Below are 20,120 nucleotides of genomic sequence, written 5' to 3' on the forward strand. Positions count from 1 at the left end.
GCAGCCGAGGCTGCCAGGCAGCGCGGGGCCCGGGGCCTGCTTTCCCGTGCCCGCATGCCCGGCCAGGCCGGAGCGGAGCTGGCGGGGGAGCCTCTCTGTATCCACCTGCAAGACGCAGTTCAGCTTCTGCTCTCTGAACTGACCAGATGAGATGCTCTGCTTGAACAGGCCTCACTAACTTGAAATCAATATCCAGGTTCGATGTCTCTATCATTAGGGAATTAGGAAACATGTTTTGGACATACATAAACAGCACCTTGCCTCCGGGCTCAGAGCACTTGCCGTGACCTCATTAACCACTGCAGGTGCCCTGCCGTGGAGGATGGTATTTATTTTCACAAAACACCTACAAATGCCATTTTTAAAGGGACATCTAATTGGTCCAGTAGTCTGCAGGGTAGGCCAGCCCATGGAGTCTGATGACTGATCAACTTGGGCTCAACAGACCAGACAAGGAAATTCACTCTGGAGGAAGGTGGGGAGTTTTCAAGGGACGGCAGGCACTTCAGGACGGTTTTAGCTGATCTCACGGGGTCCGAGCCCCCTATGCAGGGGTGATGTTGGAGATGGAACACTGCGGGGGGCTTCCTGCCCCCACCAACACTGTGTCATCGTTCATCACCTGATGCTCGGACTGCAACGGGCTGCTGCCTTTCTTGGATTCCACCTCTGGGATATTTAATGTGGAATCATGACAGTTCAGTGTAAGGGTTCTCAAAGTGAGGCTCCCAGGAGCACGCAAACCCTTGGACCCCATCCTGGACCTACCGAACAAGAGACTCGGACCCAGGGCAGGGCTTGGGGAGCGGGGGAACCTGTTCTCTTGAGTACTTCCCTTTTACTGTCAGCAAAGGCGTGGAGACTCCCAGAGGGGGTGCAAGGGGAGGGAGGCGCTGCTGGCTGCGCGGGGAACTGAGCCCCGCTCTCCCAGGCCAGAGGCAAGGGCAGGCTGAGCCCGTTCCAGCCGCTCGGCGATGCCCGGGCTCTGGAGGCCAAGGGTCCGTCGGCCTGAGTCAGGATGGGAAGCAGAAGGGCAGGGTGAGCCGAGGGCGGCCACGGTCCCAGCGGAGCCCTCGGGAGATCTGGGGATTCAGGCCACTGACCCTGGCCCACAAGTGACCTGGAAGGAAGAGCCAAACCAAGCGAGAGAGCGCCTTGCCTTGTAGCCCTGGATGTTTCCGTTCTGGCTCTCGGGCGGCGGCGGGTCCCACGTGACCTCCAGCTGGCTGGCTGTGAGGGGGTTCACCTGCACGCGCTGCGGAGCCATGGCCGGGGCTGCGGAGAGAACAGCGGGGTCCGCTGAGAAGTCCCGAGACCCTGCCCTGGACCACCCCGCTTGTATGCCAGCATGACCACAAACCCTTCTCAGAACCACGCCTTTAAATGCATGAAATGAAATCTGGAGAATCCCAAAGAAAACCGATTATATCGAGACACAGCAGAGCTTTGGAAAACGAAGGTGTGACATAATAACCCACGTGCTTGTGCTTGTGACTGAGCTCTGAAGTCAGGCTTAGGAGCTGCTCTAGCGACGGCTCTGAGGTCAGGTGGGATGAGCAGAGATGGCACAGCAACAGCCAACCTCGCCGCGACGGGGGCACACCTGGGGGCCCTGCTGCTGAGAGAGTCCCAGGCCCCAGTGATGCGGCACTGGTACGTCGTCACATTCATAACCGAGGGAGATGCTCAGTTCCAGGTGGAACTCGGAGAAAATAAAGGCATTTGTGGGAGCTCCCTGGCGGCCCAGTGGTTAGGACTCTGCGCTTTCACTGCCGAGGGCCTGGGTTCGATCCCTGGTCAGGGAACTACGATCCCACAGGCCTCGCGGCCAAAAATAAAGAAAGAAAGGCATCTGTGTTCCCACCACGAGTCCCAGATCCTGGGGTACGAAGCCCTGCTCCAGGTGGAGCTGACGTCTGCAGACCCGGGGCTGCCCCTCCTCGGGGACGGAGCACAGAGGCCACTGCTCCGCGCCCCCCAGGAGGACCCGGTCCCACTCCTTCCCTCCCAACCCCGAGCGCCCCCGGGTGCTGTGCTGGTGTCAGCAGGGCCACACTGTGCAGGTCAAAGGTGAAAGGTGACTGACAGGGCACCATGGCCGTGGCCTCGTGGCCTTGCAGGCAGCCGCGGGTAAGTTGGGAACGACGCACGTGTACATTTGGGGACATTTCTCCCCTCTGGCCCGTCTGTCCTCTGCCTCCAAGGAGCTACTCCTTCCTCCCACCTGGGTGACCCCTCCCCCAGTGAACTCCACGCTGGGCTGGACCCTGGGGAGCTCCACGGAGCTGTTGGGGACATGGCTGCAGGGGCAGGGCGCCAACCCAGCACCCTCACGTTCCGCGGCCCTGCCTGCGGCCCGGGCGCTGCCTCTTGACTCAAGTCTATTTAGGGCCATGAATGGAAAGGACCACACGTCAGCGTCTGAGGGAGGCAGCCCAGCTCACAGTCTCTCTGGAGAGGCCTCCTGGGGAGAGGATGACCTCCTTGAGGCACCTCTCCCCCGCATCTTCCCCTCCCTGCTTCCCCACCATCAGTGCAGAATAAAATGGTAATTAACACCCACTCAGCCTGACACCGACTATTTATTTTGTTCTAACTGTGTGGCTCCTGTATGATCGCTGCCCACCCTGCCGTTAATGGAAATGTTAATAACCCACACCAGGTTGTTGTGACAGATGCTCAGCCTCATTAACAGAAATTCTTATTTACCGCTCCATTAAACAACAGAATCCCACAAAAAAACAATTCAATCAAAACTAACTGGAGGAATTTTAACAGCCACATTAATAATCCAAAACATAAATAAAGTTAATGTCTTCTGCATGTTTGCCATGGGCGACTCTATCACAAAATTACTGTTGTACGATTAAAATGTGAAAGGCAAAATTGAGCACAGCCATTACCCTGGTGGTGGGTTAGGACCATCTGGGCGTGGTCGCCCCAGTCCCCCAAGTTTCCCTCTCGAAGCACAGCCAAACCCAGGGCCCACCACGACGGCTCTGGGGTCGACACGGGCTGGACAAAGCCTCCCTCCACCGCCACCCCCCGGTCCCATCCTGGGCGGCTGAGCCCCAGGTGCTGCTGTCCCCAGGCTGAGCTGTCTCCACGCCCCCCAGCTGTCCTACAGCACAGCCCCTTCCGGCCACAAAAATGCTGCAGGTGACAAGGACTTTTGTGATGCTAACACAGCAGGGGAGGGAGAAACCCAGGTGAACACAGAGCAAAGCACGCCGGTTTCAAGACTTATGTTTTTGGCTCCGGAGATCCTCAGGGTCTCCACCCTAATGGGAGACCCTGACTCTCAGGAAGGCCGTCTGTCTACACCCCCCGTGCAATCTTCTTCTGTCATGAAGGTGCTCAGTTTGGAAACCGATGGAGCGTCCGATGGATCGTGATCCTCTTGTTCTCCAACCTTAGCATTTGTGGAGTACGGCGCACACGAACATCAGCTTAGAATGCTGTGTTAAAATGCATGAAATTAGTTTTTAAAAGCACGCTGGCCCGGCCTGGCAGTCCCTGGTGTTTGCTGATACGCAGATTGCCCACGGACAGCGCTGGAAGGCGGGTGCAGGGTTAGGGCACAGAGCGGAGATTCTCTCCATCCAGCGTCTTGGCCCAGGCAGACGACACTTTCCCACAGCTGTCACCCACCGGTCTTGAGGGGTCACTCCCGCCACCCCAGCCCCCCGGAGAGAGGTCCGGGCAGGGCGGTGATAGAGAAGCTTCCTGGACTTCTGGGGGCTCCTTGCATCTGACAGCAGTAGTGGAATCCCAGCGATTTCTAGAATCTTCTGGGATCCTGGCTGAGCGCTGGGAGAGGCCCTGCACAGCTGGGTGCTGTGGGCTGGACTCGGCAGGCGGGTCCCACGGAGCAGGGAGGGCAGCACTTTGTCCAGCTTGCTCGGCCCCGACGTGGCCATCAGGCGTCAGGGATGCACGGCGGCTGCCCTGGCCCGGTGTAGGCTTGCTGCTGACAGGGGGCGCTGGCTCACGGGCTCCTGCCTCGGCGTCCCGCAGACCCTGGGCGGCCCTGGGCTCATCGGGGCCCCCCCACGTCAACCTTTCAGAACCTCTGCTCCAGGGAGGCAGCTGGACAGGCAGCCGTGTGCTGAAACCACGGCAAGGAGAGGAAACAACGCCTCAGAGGCATTTGGTAAACAGCCGAGGCTGGGATGGCAGGGGCTCGTCAGCTGCTCGGGTGGGACCGTTCACCATCCGGCCCCCACTCGCCCGCTCACTCTGCCCCCGTGGCGTGGCGGTGGGCGTCCACCCACCCTGCCGACAGTCCCCCCCGAGGGAGCTGCATGCCTCCGACACTGGCCAGGCTGACGACAGGGTAGCAGCAGTTACATGCAGGGCACTTCCCAGCAGGAGCTTCCAGAGCATTCCACGGCGCCGACCTCTCCCCACCCCCAGACCAGCGGGGCCCCCAGGGGGGCTGATCCCCATCTGTGTCTGGGAGCACGAGAGACGCAGCTGACCGTGAAGGACAGGGACGCGCGAGAGAAAACACACGGGTGGTGTTTCAGGCGCTGAGACTCGGGAGTGATCTGTCGCCACGGAGCGACTTTGCTGACGTTTTCCTGAATATCAACCAGGCCCTCGGCTTAGCTCGGTGGGGCGGGTGGACACAAGGATGGACAAGACAGGTGCAACAGGAGACATAATTCACAGTAGTCGTAGTACCAGGTGGAATGTGAGGACAGGGTCGAAGGGCCATGAGGGGTCACCTCTGGCCGGGGGACGTGGGGTCTTTCCTGGAAACAGAACATCCAGCTGGCTCTTCAGGAATGGGGGGCACTTAACGCGGGACCGTGGGCCGGGGAGGCGGGGATGGAGCAGTGGAGAGCTGCGGGGCAGGGCGTCTGCCAGCGTCACGACAGACGGGCGTCTGGGGGCTGGAACTGCTGTTGCTGGACCAGGCCGGACCATGCTCGGTTTTGACTTTCACTCTTCGTAAGCCAGTGATTTGTTACTTGGGTAGAGCAAGTTTTTAACTGATAATCTGAGGATCATTGTTAGTGTTTTAATATAATGAAATAAGTATTTCGTTATGTGATCTTTAAAAAATTGTACATTCATCAGTTCACGTTAATTACACCAACATTTCTCTGGTCAAACACTGTTTCTGATTTCCTGTCAGAGTGAGTAGGAGGGCTTCCCTGGTGGCGCAGTGGTTGAGAGTCTGCCTGCCGATGCAGGGGACACGGGTTCGTGCCCCGGTCCGGGAGGATCCCACATGCCGCGGAGCGGCTGTGCCCTGAGCCATGGCCGCTGAGCCTGCGCGTCCGGAGCCTGTGCTCCGCAACGGGAGAGGCCACAACAGTGAGAGGCCCGCGTACCGCAAAAAAAAAAAAAAAAAAAAAAAAGTGAGTAGGAAACAGAATTCTCGAATGTAATTTCACCTTCTCAGCAAACTTTGCCACCACATCTGTTCCCCTAAGCAGGGCTAACCGGCGGGGAGGGACTCCAGGTCTGGGTAACCGTGTGGCCTCTGGGCCCCCTCAGTCCATAAAGAAGGTTTACATGGGTGGCGGGGCTTCGGCCCCGAGGGACAAGCAGCGACTCGGCCCAGGAAGGAAGGAGCGGGCGGATCGCAAGGATCCAGGAAGGAGCCACGTCCGGGCAGGCGTGCAGCCCCCTCCTCCTCCAGAAGAAGGCTGTGAGTCACTGCTGCCACCAAACGGGACGTCCAACGCCCGGTCACCCAGGACGCCAGGCAGCTGTGAGCCCCGCCCGCAGGAACTCAGGTCCGTCAATGAGCATTTCCATTGACATTACAAAGTAATTTTTCACAGAGCTTACAACAGACAAAGTGAGATCATATCTGATAAATCTGTAACGAACGTGAGGGACACGCACCACCCTTCTCTCAACTGACAGCCCCCATCTCTCCAGAACCCCCAGGACTTGTGAAGACAAATACGGTGGTGCTAACGTCCGCTTTAACTTCTGGTTAATGTAGGGATCCGTCAGCTGGAATGTGAACAGCGCTGATGCCGATACCGATGGTGCTCCCCTCATACCAGGGGATCAGGTATCTCTTCCAAACCCTTCATCTGGGCTCACTTCATCCTCCTAACCTAGGGAGGTGGGTACAAGTCACTGCCCATTACACAGACGGGAAGACTAAGGCCCAGAGAGCTCCGGTAACCTGCCCGAGGTCACACACACAGCAAGCGTGGGGATTTGGCCTCGTACAGACCCAGGCAGCCTGGCTCTGAGCCTCCGTCCCTCCCTCCCAGGGGAATTCCTGGGGCCGGGGCAGGGGTAGTGGGTGGGGTGGGTGGGTAGGGGGGACATCTCACCCCTGCTGCCGTCCTCCCCTCCGAGCTCCGGCCCCCAGCCTGTCCTCTGTCACCTCACTGCTGAGCCAGGACCAAAAACAACTCCAAGGAAGCTTAGCAAGAAGAATCAGGAAACTGGTCACAAAAACTATTTTCTAAAAACTCAATGCCATGTACTCCAGGCTATAGAAAACTTATAGCTGGGAGGCTCTGGAAGAAGCCCTGGCTGGCGAGTTTAAGGTCTGGGCTCAGCTGGTGGGACGTGGGACTCTGTTCAGTCTCTGAGCTGCAGTTCCATTGTTTGTAAGATTGGAGAAAATATCAGATGTAAAGGGTTTTCGAGCTGAAATGAAATGGGTGGTGTGAGGGCAAAGCAAGGCCTGGCCAGGGGCGCGTGGTGCCCCCAAGCTCGTCCCCGAGGTGACCTCTCTGTCCAGATAATCGCCCGAGGGTTTGTCTGGGCACTGGGCACATAGGGCACTGCTCTGTGTGGGCTCTGTCCCCGTAGGGACGGTAGGTAATCGAGTCACCACGCGCTGACGTGTCTAGATGCCCGTCTCCCTGGTGGTTCCCGTGTGAACCGAGGGCAGCCCAGGTGTGTCACCATGGATCCCGGTCACAGCTCCAGGGACCCCACTCCTGGTGCTCACAGCCTCACGCGGTCCTTCTGACACGTAGGATATGGCAGACGCGGTGGGGTGGGCAGCCTCCTGCAGGCAGGTCAGGAAGCCTGAGCTGCCCCTCCTGCTGGTGCCCCCTCCTGGCTCCTCTCGCCCCCCACCAGCTCCCTCTAAGGAAGCCAGCCCGTTATGGTGATGCTCCACGGAGAGGTGGCCAGGCGAGGACCTCGGGGAGGCCTCTGCCCATCAGCCCAGGAAACGGGGTCCCGTGCACAACCACTCGTGAGCTCAGAGAGGGGCCCTCCCTGGTCAAGCCCTTGGACAGTGCTGCAGGCCTGGCGACACCTTGTGAGAGACCCAAGGTAGAGGACCCAGCTAAGTTAAGCCTGGATTCCTGACCCACAGACTCTGCGAGGTAGCAGGTGTGTGCTGTCTGAGCAGCTACGTTGGGACAATTTGTTACCCAGCAGCAGATAACTAATACACCCTGACCAGTGCGAGCTCCTCAGGGAAAGCACCCAGCCCAAGGCCAGACTGCACGCTCTGGGCTGCCAGAGGCTGGCTGGAATTTGGTGTGGCCCCTGTTGTAAATGCAGGATTTCATGGTGTTCCAGCGAAACACCCTCTGTTAAGGTCAACATGTCCTCTTAACCAGCCCAGACCCAGCCGTGGCCTTGGCCCCATGAGTTTGCACAGGAAATCTAAGATAAGCTCCTGGCCTTTTCATTGGTGGATGTCCTGGCAGAATTGCAGAATTCTGGAGCAGTGCAGGAGTTTGAGCGGTTCTGATTACAGGTGCCTCGGACCAAGGACGGGGTGAGTTAACGAGGGCTCTTAGCTCTGACAGAGCGCGTTCACACGTGTGCACAGAATTAGGGGTGCTCCAGCTGCGGACCAGGCAGCGGCAGCCCTTGGACACCGAGCGCCCAAAGAGTATTTTAAAAACAGTGGTTTCAGTATGAAAGGAGGTGAGGCCAGAGAGTTCCAGACTCATAAGAACAAGCATATTTTTCTCACAGATATTTCCGTGATAAAGGTTAGCGCCGAACAAACCCAGCATTGGTTTCATCCAGCAGTGACCTTTGTTTTCCCATCATCACCACGGCTCACACCATCTTATCAGCTTAATCACTGCTACCACCGTTACGAGACGCAAAGTTAGAAGCCACTCAAGCAAACCGGCTACATTGCTCGCGACTGTTGTGGGTTTTCTTTTTTTCCCTCTTTGCCTGTAGAGTGAGTTTCCCATCATGGCAAGATCCAGGTCCTGACAGACCGCGACTGTATTGTAGCCGACCTGGTCCGCATAACACAATTCACGGTCCCTAATTAACCAGTTGCATCCCATGTAGTTTGTATTCACAGAATTCAAGCTGTAGGGAAAGGATCTTATTCTCATCTCCCCCCTTAGAAAACTCAGGCTTAGAGGAGTTAAGTCACTTGTCCCAGGACGGACTGGATTTGAACTTGGGTCTGCCGACTCTAGGGCCCAAGCTACTTCCCCAGGGCAGAGTTGGGAAGCTTTCCATAAAGGGCCAGACAGCATTTTAAGCTTCGAGAGACAGAAGGTTTCTGTTGCAAGGACTCAACTCTGCCTTTGTATGTAAGGGAGTGGGCGTCTCAATAAAACTTTATTTACAAAAACAGGCACTGGCTGGGTTTGGCCTGAGAGCCTGGTCCAGAACCCTGCTCTACTACGGCACAGTCTGGTTAACCCGCTGATTTTCCACATTTTTGAACCCCGTGTCTCTCCTCTCTGATGCTGATTCCAGAGGGGCCCTGCTCTCTAAGAGAAAAACAGTGGCCTTGGATGCAGTGGCCACACCGGTGCATCCCAGGACCCCTGACCAGCTAAGCATTCCTGGAGAACCCTCTGGAAACTTTGATGCTTGTTTTTCTCATCTGTAAAACAAAGGTAAACTTTAAGCCCCACACCTCAGGTGTGGTGCGTCTGTGAGCCAAGGCAAAGGACACAAGCAGGGGTGGAGGGGTCTCCCTCCAATTCCCACGTCCAGGTGCCATGGAGAACAAGCTGGAGTCGGCCAGGGTCAGAGGTCAGGCCGAGACCAGGGCTGAGAAGCACCCACTCGACTTGGTGATAAGAAGCTCCCAGGGCAGAGGGGCGGGAGCTGGCAGGGTGGCCGTGGAGGAGAGAACTGGGGTTGGGAAGAGTAGGCAGTTCCCTGGGGGTCTGAGTGCTGACTGGATACTGATGATATTGAGAAACTGTTATTAATTTTTCTGGGTGTGATAATGGCTTTGCGGTTATATACACATATTTTTGAAAGAGTTCTTTTAGAGACACATTCAGGTATTTTTGAATAAAATGACACAATGTTTACAAAAAAGGACATGTGTCTGAGAACAGGCGAGCAGAGATGCAGGTGGGTGGCGAGACGGGGGAAGACGGTCACGGTGCCTGGTGGTTGAGTGCACAGCCTTCTGTGTCCCAGTCTACTTCAAATTTCCCTCATTTCCCCAAGTTAAACAATATAAGGCAAACGAAAGCAAGCAGGTTCTTTCACGAAGAGCTTGACTGGGAAGGAGAGGCGAGAGCTGGGCCAGCGTTCGGGGTGAGACCTGGGCTCGGGTGGGACACACGGTCACGGCCCGTCTGGATCCCCGGCTCCGTCCGTGCTGCTGGGAGCCCAGTGGGCAGCGTGAATACCCGACCCTGGGTGGCCGTCTCCCCAGCTGCCCACGTGGAGACGGTGCCTCCTTGGTGTGGACAATCCAGCGTCCACTCTGCCTGCAAAGCTCAGCTGCAGCCCCGCTCCTGTCCACCCCGAGCTCTGTGACACTCAGAGGCCCACCTCGTGTGGCTTGATCCTGGATGGCCTCAGCCCCTTCCAGGACCCGCGGGAGGCCATTTCCCTTCTGCCCAGAGGGCACCCTCGTCCAGGGCAGGACTGGGGTCTCCCCGCCTTCAAGGGCCTTGTGGGGGGTGCGCTGCGAGCCACCGGTCGGGTAAACCGCAGGGTTCTCTGGAGACTCTGGCCGAGGACATGGACTCTGAATTGTGTGGCGTTTGCGACCCTTTCCAAATAAAGAGCTATGCGTTAGAATATTCTCTATAACCTTCCTACATTGATGGAAATAAAGTTATGAATAATGTCATTTCTCTACCAGTGCTTCCTGGGCTCCCATGTCTTCTAGGAAAGGCCGGAACCCAGGCAGGGCGGCGTGGGGAGCCCGGGGAGCGTGAGAGGGATGCCCGGGTTTGGGGGAGCGGCTGACCCCACCATGGCGGGAAGAACGTAGGGTGGGCCTGGTGCAGCTGAGGTGCTGCTGGGGGGCAGCCTTGGGTGGGGCCGGAGGCTCCCATGGGCCCCTCTCAGGAATGCATCGTGCTTCCTTACAGACACGGGGATGAACTGAAGGAAGGAACCAGAAAAACAACGGGATGGGGTTTGGGCCCAGGAAGGGTCAGTCCAGCGGGGCATGGAGGACGGGTGGAGGGTGGCTCCAGAGGCTCCTAGGGCTCCCGCGGGAGGGGCCTGGGGGCCAGCTCACCCCCCGGGGCGGGCCCTGCCCCACCCTCTGTCCCAGTATTAACGAGGCCCTCCCAGGGCCGGTCGCTTTCCCTCTTGCCCGCCCCCGGGGCCGTGTCTGACTGCTCTACTGGCCTTGTCCCTGGAGCACCCTGAGTTCTCGGCGCATCTGCTCCTGTCACCCCGCCCCCACTGCGCCTGCAGGGCGCTTGAAAACCAACGCGGACGCTGGACTCGTTGTCTCCTTCCCCACGCGGGCCTCAGAGCAGGCGTCCTGGGGTCAGGGGTGCAGGGGAGAGAGCCCGGAGAGGCGGCAAAGGCCCGGCACGGCGAGGGGATGGGCCAACTCTGCACCCACTCCACCTCCAGGCCCCGCGGCCCTGGGTCGGGGGCTGCAGACGCCCCCTCCGCGGGAGCCCCGGGCTGCGCTCCAGGCAGTGGCTCGTGGGTGTGCGCGCCGAGCGGGCAGAGCCCCTGGGAGACTGGGTGACGACCTCGGAGCGTCCCCTGTTCCCCTGGGAGATGGGGACAGCGACGGTGCCGACACACGCCTGGGACACGGCAGGCTGTCCACTGGCCGGTCCACCCGGTGATGGCCCAGGTGTGAGTCCACGCCTCCACCTGCACCAGTACTGCCGGCTGCGGCAGCAGGTGAGGCTGGCCGCTGAAACGGTGAGCACCTGCCCGTGCTTTTCATACCTTCGTGGCCTGTGTTCCACGAGCACTGCCCTGGGGACCCCCGGGGACAGGGCCCTGTGCCCTGTGGGAAGGGAAGCCGCGCTAACGCCTCTCAGACGAGCGCCGCTCACGGTGCATCACACGCGGGCTCAGGCCAGCGCGCCTCCAAAACCCTTCACTGTCCCCCGAGGCTCGAGGGCTGCCTTCGCTTGCCACAAAGGGGAGCAGACACACGTGGGATTTTCCTCTCGTCCCAACCGACGGTAATCACACGCCTGGAGCCCGTACAAGACAGGCGGAACCCGCAGTCCTCGAGCAGTTTTCTGAGTCTTTAACGACAACCAGACCAAGAGTTTCAAGATACTCTCCTGTCTTCCGAAGCAACGTGTACACCAAAGGAAACCCGGATGCCACTCTGAAATGACTGAGGGGTCGTAAATACTGAGTTTGCATGTCCGCCTGTTTCCCCGAAAATCGTGGAACCAGTAACACAGTCCGGACGTTCCACCGCCGACCCGAGCGTTCACGGGCACGGCCCACTGGACGCAGAGTGAGCCCTGGCTCCTTCACTGCAGAACCGACAACGCTCTTCCTCCTGCTGGGTCTCAGGGACAGGGCAGACCTCAGCCCTGGGTCTGATCAGGGGTGAGCTGCTGGGACATCTGGGATCACAGAACAACACGAGGAAACTGCGGGCTGTGGCTCAGACCTACACCGAGGGACCCACCGACTCCAGCAAGAGATGAAAAGGGAGAGACAGGCCAGTGCCACGCCGAAGTCCCTGCATGGGGACCTTTGTGATGGCGACTTCCCACGGCAGGAAGGTGATGGCCAAGACTGGCCTCGGTCTCCCCCTCTGGGGCGAGGCTCGCGCACAGGCATCCCCACTAGCAGACCCCGTGGCGCCCGGCCCCCTCTTCCACCCGACACAGCCCCAAGGCCGCACACCAGGCCGCAGAGCCCACGTGCGCTTTGCTGGGCTGTGCGGAGTTCCCCCTCCCTACACCCCAGACCGGCAGTCCTGGTCCCACGACAGTCTGCGAACATCAGGTGCGTCTGGGCGTCAGGTCCGGCCCAGGCTCAGCACTTGGCTGACTCAGTCACTCTCTGGCCCGGAACTGCCTCTGCCTGACAGCAACCTGTCTAGCCAGACCCGCCTGGGGATCGCACTGGGTTTCTTCTCCTCTGCCTGGATCGTGAGCGTCTCAGCTCTGCAGATGGCGTGGTTTGAATGTGGACAGAGTCCATCCGCTCTGGCTTTAAAACTGGGCTGAGGTTCAGGGGGAAGCAGGATGAACGGGGCCAGGGGCTGCTCACCTTGGCCTCCACCCCGGCCCTCCTAGGTCAGGTGGCCGGGAAGGGAAGCCACTAACAATCTTCACCGTGACCTGTGACAGGGGACCCCGGGCCCTGCGCCTCAGGGAATCAACCCCGACTCATGGGGGCTGCAGAGGCACCTCCAGGGACCGAGCACTTGGCCGGGGCAGGGGCTGCGTGCAGTAGACGGACGAGCTCGGAGTGCAGTCTGGGGCTGCCGGGGTGTACGGGTCAGGGCAGCCGCTGACGGGGTCCGGGAGGGGTCCCCACCCCCAGAGCCTGCAACACACGCTCTGCCCTCATGGTTCCCTACAAGGTGCTCAGGGAAGGATCCGTTTTTGACCCAATTGGAACAAGAGCCCAGATGGAAGCCTCAGGCTTTGTTAGGAGGGGCTGGGTCTGCTCTGCTGCTGTCGGGGCCCCTCGTGGTGTCAGAGCCCCTGGGGATTCTCAGCCAGCACGCCCCCTGAAAGCGCAGAGCCTGCAGGGCAGGCGGGAGCTGGGGCTGTAGGCGCCTCGGGCAGGAGCCCTCCCTCGGGGGTCTCCCCTCCCCTCCCCAGGCCCCAGGGGGTCTCCCCTCCCCTCCCCGGGCCCCGGGGGTCGAGCAGGCTGCGTGGCCCCCTCCTTCCTTTCCGTCTGAATCTGCTCTCCCCCCCTTCACCCCCCCAACATTTCAGTGTTTGCTGCGCTCCAGGCAACCATGAAGCCCTGAGCGCCCTGGACACTGGGGTGAGTCAGAGGGTCTCTGCATCACGGACAGCAGGTGCCGAGAGCAGAGCGGGGGGCGTGTCCGGAGCAGAGGGGTCCCGGGTTCTGCCCAGGCCGGGGACAGGGCGGCCAGGCCTTGAGGGGCTGGCCTGGAAGGTGGGCTGAGCGGAAGACTGCGGGGTCTCCCAGGGACTGGGGGGAAGAGCAGGGGTCCCAGGCAGATGCAGCGCGGTGTGGGTGGGATGGCGTATGTCCCGGGGGAGCAGCCTGGGAGGTCTGGAAACACAGATGTGCCCCAGGCAGGAGGGCAGCCTTATCCTGAAGGTGGGGCCTGTCCTCCAGTAGTAAGTGTCCTGAAGGCCAGGATATGGGCTCCTTTCAGCTGTAGAACCCCGAGAACACAGAGCTGGGCCTGGAGATTTCACAGGGGCGGGGGTGGGGGTGACTGGCACAGCAGTCCTGCTGAGGAACCCACAGACACATCTCCCAGAAGCAGCTCTGGCCCCTTGGAAAACTCTGCCGTGAGTGCCGCGCTGACAGCTAGAGCAAACACCCAGTCCCCTTCTGGCAGCAGCATCCAGATCTCCCCTGGGGATCTGGGGACCCTTCCTCCCATTCGGTCCATGTGGTCCAGGTAGAGATGACATAATCCCCTGGCTTTGGGACCTCAGGCCATTGGCTGCAGCAGATGGGCATGTAAGGCAGGCTAACGGGGGCCAGTGGACTGCCACTGTAGGCACTGTAGAAAAAGGAAACTCTCTTTCTACTGCCTGAAGCTACAGGGCCACCTTGATGAGGAGCCTGCCCCAGACAGGAGTGAGCTGAGAGGAGAGTGGAACCAAGTGGGGACATGGGACCAGCCTGCTAGGGTGCTGGATCCAGCCATGCCTGAAGCTGAACCCAGGCTCTTCAACTTTTCTGTTATGTGAATTGATAATTGATTCTTTCAGCTGAAGCCTGTTTGGGTTTCTATCTCTTGCAAACTGGAGTCCTTACTAATGTATTATTTTTACCAATTTGAAATGCCTGGACTCAGAAATCAATTTCAATGAGAAATCTCCTAAAGATTACGCTTTCTCTCTGAGGTTAAAAGGATTTAAATATTACATATTTGGACTGAAGGGGACCTGAAGATCATTAACTCTCAACCTCTCATTGCTCTGTAGATGGGCCAGACCGATCCAGTAACCACACAGGGTCTCTTACTGACTGACCAGTCCAGGCGTGTCCTGGACATTTATCCTGCAGTTGGAACAGGCACGTTGGGGGCAGAGTTGGGACAAGGACCCCAGTCTCCTCACTCCTAGCCCGCAGCTCTCCCCTCTGCACCATGGTCCTCAGGGCCAGGGCTCAGAGAGGTGAAGTAACTGGCCCTGCATCACACAGCCGGAAACCGGCCGAGCCGACACTCAGATGCTCAGGGCGGTCTAACTTGGGGAAACCGTGTTGTTTCCAGGCTGTTTTCACACAAGTCTGAGTGTTTCATGCCGACCAGTTTGTGACATGATGAAGCGTCTGGCCAGGTGAGTGGAAATTGGCCCCAGTGAACTTTATTTTCTGCAGGCCTGATTAGCGGCACGGCTCAGCATCGGAACGAAACCACTGTAAGGGCCCTTGGGCTGTGAGAGGTGGAGACTGGGAGGCAAAGGGTAACTGGCAGCCATGCCGGGAGCACTGGCATCCTCCTTTCAGAACGTTCTCTGGCAGCGTAAACACAGACGGCAGAGCAACGCGCTGAGGGCTGAGCATCCACCTCTGTGTCCCGGCCCCTGCTTTCCGTGTTCCTGATGGAGGAACACGGAGGCTGCCGCCCACGCCACGGCGGCAGAGCCAATGGACAACCTCCTTCCATCCCTCTCCGCGACACCCCCACCCCGGGGAGAGTCAGCATGGGGGCAGGTGTGTGTTGGGAGAGGGGCCCCCGTGGAGGGGGCGGGAGCGGCCAGCGCCCTGCATCAGGGCCAGGCCACATGGGCTCAGCCTCAGCTCAGCACTTGGGAAAAACACCTGGTCCACCCGAGTTCACAGCAGCTCCAGCACAAACCCGAGAGGTGGAAACAACCCAGGTGTCCACTGATGGGCCCACAGGTAAAGAGAATGTGGTGTCTGCCCACCGTGGACACGCCTACTGCATGAGAAGGAACAGAGTCCGACACCTGCTACAACATGGATGAACCAAGAAAACATGCTGAGAGAAGGCGGGTGCAAAGGACAAAGGTGGTGAGTCCCCGCCTAGGAAGTACCCAGACTAGGCAAATTCACAGACAGAAGGTAAATTAGAGGCCGTCCGGGGCGGGGGGGAGGGTAGAGGGAAGGGTCTGCTGACAGGCGAGGGGCTCCTGTTTGGGAAGATGCAGGACCCTAGAGGAGACGGGGGGGACAGTGGCCGCACAACAGGTGAATGTGCTTCATGCCCCTGAGCTGGACGCTTGCCAGTGATGAGGTCGGCACGTTTCACGTTAACGGTGCTTTACCACAAAACAAACAAACAACAAACAAGCAAACGCAGAACGAGACCCATGAACTGGGCACACCAACGGTCGCCCACTGGCTGGCTGCGGCCCCAGTGCCAGCCGGGTCTCCCGCCCAGGCTCCAGCCGTGTTCTCTGGACATCTGCCCTGGTCCTGGGCCTGAGGCCCTGTCCGGAGTGCCCGGGCCCCCACAGGCTGGGCCCTTTCCCAGGATTGCAGGCTGGTGGCAGGCAGGTCAGCTCTGCAGGTCGCAGCTGGCCGGCTGTGTGCCCCTCAACCCAGCGGTACGAAGTCCCGCACTGATGCCCAGTGAGGTCCCAGAGCTCCTGCTCTGACGGATGGCACGCGCCACGTCCCCTCCCTGAAGTGTCCCCTCCCTGCCACGTCCCCCATCTGCCCGCGTAGGCTCTTCTGTGGCCAGGCCCACGTCCTCCTGGAATGCCTGGCCCCTGCCCCACCTGCTCCAAGGAACCTCCACCTCCCCCCCAGACAGACTTTTGTGTAGAGGCCAATGCGACCTCCTGGTGGCTCACTTGGTTTATCCGCGCTTACACGAAAATACTGTGGGACTGTTCCAGAAAAACCCTGCTAAGCTAGGCCCTCAGTGCTGATTGGTTTACGACGATAACCTCTCCAAACTGCAAAAGGTCACCTGTGTTCTGTGCACCGGCCGAGTGACCAGAACCCCTCTGTCCTCCGGCAGGCCTGGGTCTCTGTGCTCAGAGGGATTCCAACCATCCTTCACCCTCCCAACTCCGCACCAGCAGATCTGAGCAGAACCCTCAGGCCATCTGCCAAGCTCAGAGGAGACGGCTGTCGGCGAGCGATGGGCGTCAGGGGGAGGGGTCGCCCTGTGGGCCAGAGGGCAGGGGGCACAGCTCGCTGCAGGGCAGCTGGGGGCAGGCGCACCCTGGCTTCCACAGAGGACACGACGTCTCCCTGTGGGTTAGCCCCACAGAAGGGATGGTCCTTGAGACAAACTCAGGGGCCACGTCTAACCTAAAAGGGGTACAAACATGGATCCGCGTGGCTTTTCAAGACCTGGGAAGGGCCTGTTACAGATGGTCAGGCTGACTCAGTGCCGGGGCCACTGCCCGGGCCCAGCCAGAGACGGCAGCTGACAAGCATCCCCCCTCCACACACGGAGGTTCCCACACACCTAGGTTTCCATGGAGGCTACAGCGTCGCTCCCCTAGAGCAGGTCCTGATCAATCCAGACGCTAAACACCCCTGAATCTCAAAAGCAAGACTTGGCCGCTGCCCCCGTCGGGACACCCAGCCCTCGGCCTCTTTCCAGCCATGACCGGAAGCCTCCTGCCCCACCAGCAAAATGAACTTCATCGAGGGGGACGCTGCTGGCACCTGAGCTCTGGGCTGGGGGTGGGCACGCAGGACCTACCGGCTTCGCCGACGAAGACCTCCACGGGCGCGCTGGCCGGGCTTTCGCCAATGACGTTGTAGGCTGTCATGACCACTTCATAGCGCCGGTATTTCTTCAGATCTGCAAGGGCCAGGGGACAGCGGTCAGCTGGCGGGACCCCCTCCCTTTCTTAGAAAACTCCCTCCATGAGCCACGCTGAGGGACCAGTGCCCCTTGAGGAGACGCGGGGGAAGAGCTCTTTCTGGCAGAGAGAGGTCTGCGAGGGGCCTGCCACCCTCTGTCCTGGCATTAGTGACACTCGTGAGGCAAAGACGCAGCCCATCCTGCACTCAGGGGAAGGCGGCAGCGGGCTCCTCTTCTGAGGGAAAGAAGCTAGGATACAGGGCCTGACCTGGGCTTGCCTTTTGGTCCAGAATCTCTCAGTAAGCGTAGGAACAGACGGAGTGAGACCCTGGCCCAGTAGGGCAGGCAGAACCTTGACCACCTTCAAGGGAGGGCCTGGGGGTCGGATCCGCCACACCTCTGCTGAGCTAGCCACTCGCTGGGAGGCACGATTTGCAGGAACCTTGCACCCAGGTGGTCCGGCACGCACCTGGGGCCTCGGGAAAGCCACGCAACGGGGAGAACCTTCCAGAATGTTTTGGCTTAGAGGCCAGCTGCTCTCACCATGTTGGCTAGTACAGAGCTCGTGCCTGGCTACAGGGCCTGGGTGAGGTGTCTGGATTCACACGTCATTTTCTTCCCAGGACACGGCCATTAAAACCTCAAAGGCCTCGGTTTGCCGATATGTGTACATTTCATGGTCAAGGTTCTGTCCACGTGGTCCAGCCGTGCTGCCAGACAAACCACCAGGCTTCATCTCAACCCCGGGACTCGTGTGGCCCGGGAATCCACGGAGACACACCTGAGTGGACGCTGCTGCGTGGTCGGGGCCGCCCCTCCCGCACTTCATAACCACGACTGGAGGGCCTGGACGAGACCCCGGGAGGGAGCCCTCCTCACTGGGGCCGGGCCTGCACTGGACTCTTCACCTGGCTCCTCGGGGAGGTCACATCTGGGGGAGTGCCCGGCCCAGGAGGGACTTGGCAGAGAGACAAGGAAACAACCAGGGAGCAATGGGTGGGGGTGAGTGAGCACACGACGGATGGACGAGGTGAAGCTTGGGGAAGTGGGACAGCTCCGTGAGCCCCGCCCCGGCTGCCAGGCTGGTCAGCTGGCCCAGGTGGTGGCGGGATGAAAGGGCATGGGCTGGCAGCCAGTGCCTGCACACCTGGGGCCGGGGGAGGGCCGGCTCCCCCTCCCCCATTTATCCTCTTTCTAATCCAGCCACTTCTCTGTGCTGAAGTGAATCGCATCGGGGCCCCTCAGCCTTGCCCTCGGTTGCTGAAACCCGTCCCCAGCCAGGAATCCAAGGGGAAGCAGTTTGGTTGGAGAGGAATGGAGGACGGATGGATAAATACCTGGGCTGTGAGCACGCGGGGGACTGTCCCTCAGCCTTGAGAAGGAAGGAGACCCTGACGCTACAGCGCGGGTGAAACCGGAAGTGAACCCAGCAGACACAGAGGGACCAACACTGTGCGATCCCACTTCTGTGAGGTCCCCCCGGAGGAGCCAGGGTCAGAGATGGAAAGTAGGGGGTGGGGGCCAGGGGCTGGGGGAGGGGCCGGGGCGTCCATGTTTCGTGGGGGCAGAGTCTCAGTCTGGGAAGATGAGAAAGTTCTGGAGACGGACGGTGGGGACAGTTGCCCAACAGTGTGAATGTGCTTAACGCCCCTGAACTGGACCCTTAAAAATGGTGAAGATGGCAAATTGTGTGTTATGTGTATTTTACCACAATAAGAAAGGGGCTTAAAAAATATGTCGAAGGAACCAGAGAGGAGATCCGCCCACTCTGCCTTTCCTCCTGTCCCAAACTCGAAGACCAGCTGCCAGGACCCCACACTACCAGCCTCTGCTTCTAGAAGTTTCCTTTCCTGTCTCCCTGGTGGTTCCGGCATATTGCGAAGCAGCGTTTGAGGGGGAATCCCAGAAACAAGAGCCACGAGTCCAAGCTGCTTCCACTGGGCCCCCCGAGAGGCCACGCGGCGCTGCCTGGCTGCTCCCGGCCACACGGCCACACGGCCACGTGGCCACACGGCTCCTGCTGAGGGCGGTGCCACTTACGTGTTAGCTCGTATGTCGTTAACGTGGAGCTGCTGTTCACGGTCTGGAAGCTGCTCTGGGCTGTTAGGGGCAAGCAGAGCAAAAAGGCGGTCAGCACGCAGGGAGCAGTTGTCGCGTGACGGGCTGCGGGCGTGGGGCCGGGGCCTGGCCAGGAAGCCTCTCCACCCACTGCGTGGCGGGGTCCGCTCGCCGGGGCCCCCGTGCTGCCTGGAGAACCTGCCAGGCCCCCCGGCCCACGACGGGGTGGCGTGTGCTCACCCCTCAGATTAAACGGGTCAAGTTTGCCTCCGGCACGAGGTAGCGTAAGCAGCACAGGGGGAGATGGAGATCGGCGTCTCCTGGGCAATGCCTGCACAGGTGCCTCGTCAGGCTACCTGTGCTCAGGTAGAGCCCCGGGCTGAAGGGGGCGAGCAGATGACAAACAGGGGCCAGGAGCACAGACCCCCACCGCACCCTCTTATTCCACAGATCTGATTTTGTGACACAGCCCGGGGAGACGCTTGCTGTGGTCTGGATGTCAGCAAGGGACACCCGGGATGACGTTGAGACTGGGGGTCATGACTGAGCCGGTCCTCCTCCTGGCGGGGCCAGGGCTGAGCTGCAGCCCCGAGGCCCCAAAAGGCGGGCTGGGGAGGGAGCACGGGAGCTGCCCATAGCACATGGGACCCTTGCCGAGACGCGGGGCCCGAGCAGGCCCCGGCAGAGCAGGCCCCGGCTCCCCGGCCGGCCTGCCCCGACCCCGGCGCGCAGGGGTTAAGGCTCAAGTATCTCCTCTGACAGCGTGTGGGATGCCAGGAAGAAAGAGGAGGGGGGAGTGCGGCTGCCCGCCCAGCAGCTCCAGAGCTTCCTCGACGGCTGCTGGAAGGACCGTCAGAGTCCGCGGAGGGGCCTGGCAGGGTGCAGGCGAGCAGAGGAGCCGGGACAGAAGCCGGGGCTCCCTGCAGCCGCCCCGGCGCACCCCAAACCTGCTCCACTTGGGGCAGCCCCACACAGCACACGCCTT

The 20,120-nt window shown here is 60.0% G+C and overlaps 1 protein-coding gene across 1 annotated transcript in view; it reads right to left on the reverse strand.

Annotated features, from left to right (window-relative positions):
• SDK1 (sidekick cell adhesion molecule 1) overlaps positions 1-20,120 on the reverse strand; it is a gene marked incomplete at its 5' end in the record, with an annotated part of 846,211 nt that overhangs the window by 43,581 nt on the left and 782,510 nt on the right. Inside the window, 3 exons of the mRNA XM_082645911.1 lie at positions 1,160-1,275; positions 16,973-17,074; positions 19,118-19,177. Of these exons, the coding sequence (XP_082502037.1) occupies positions 1,160-1,275; positions 16,973-17,074; positions 19,118-19,177 (278 nt within the window). The remainder of the gene's footprint in view (positions 1-1,159; positions 1,276-16,972; positions 17,075-19,117; positions 19,178-20,120) is intronic.

This window comes from Mesoplodon mirus (assembly GCF_964341445.2).
Source record: "Mesoplodon mirus genome assembly, chromosome: 15".
NCBI lineage: Eukaryota > Metazoa > Chordata > Mammalia > Artiodactyla > Ziphiidae > Mesoplodon > Mesoplodon mirus.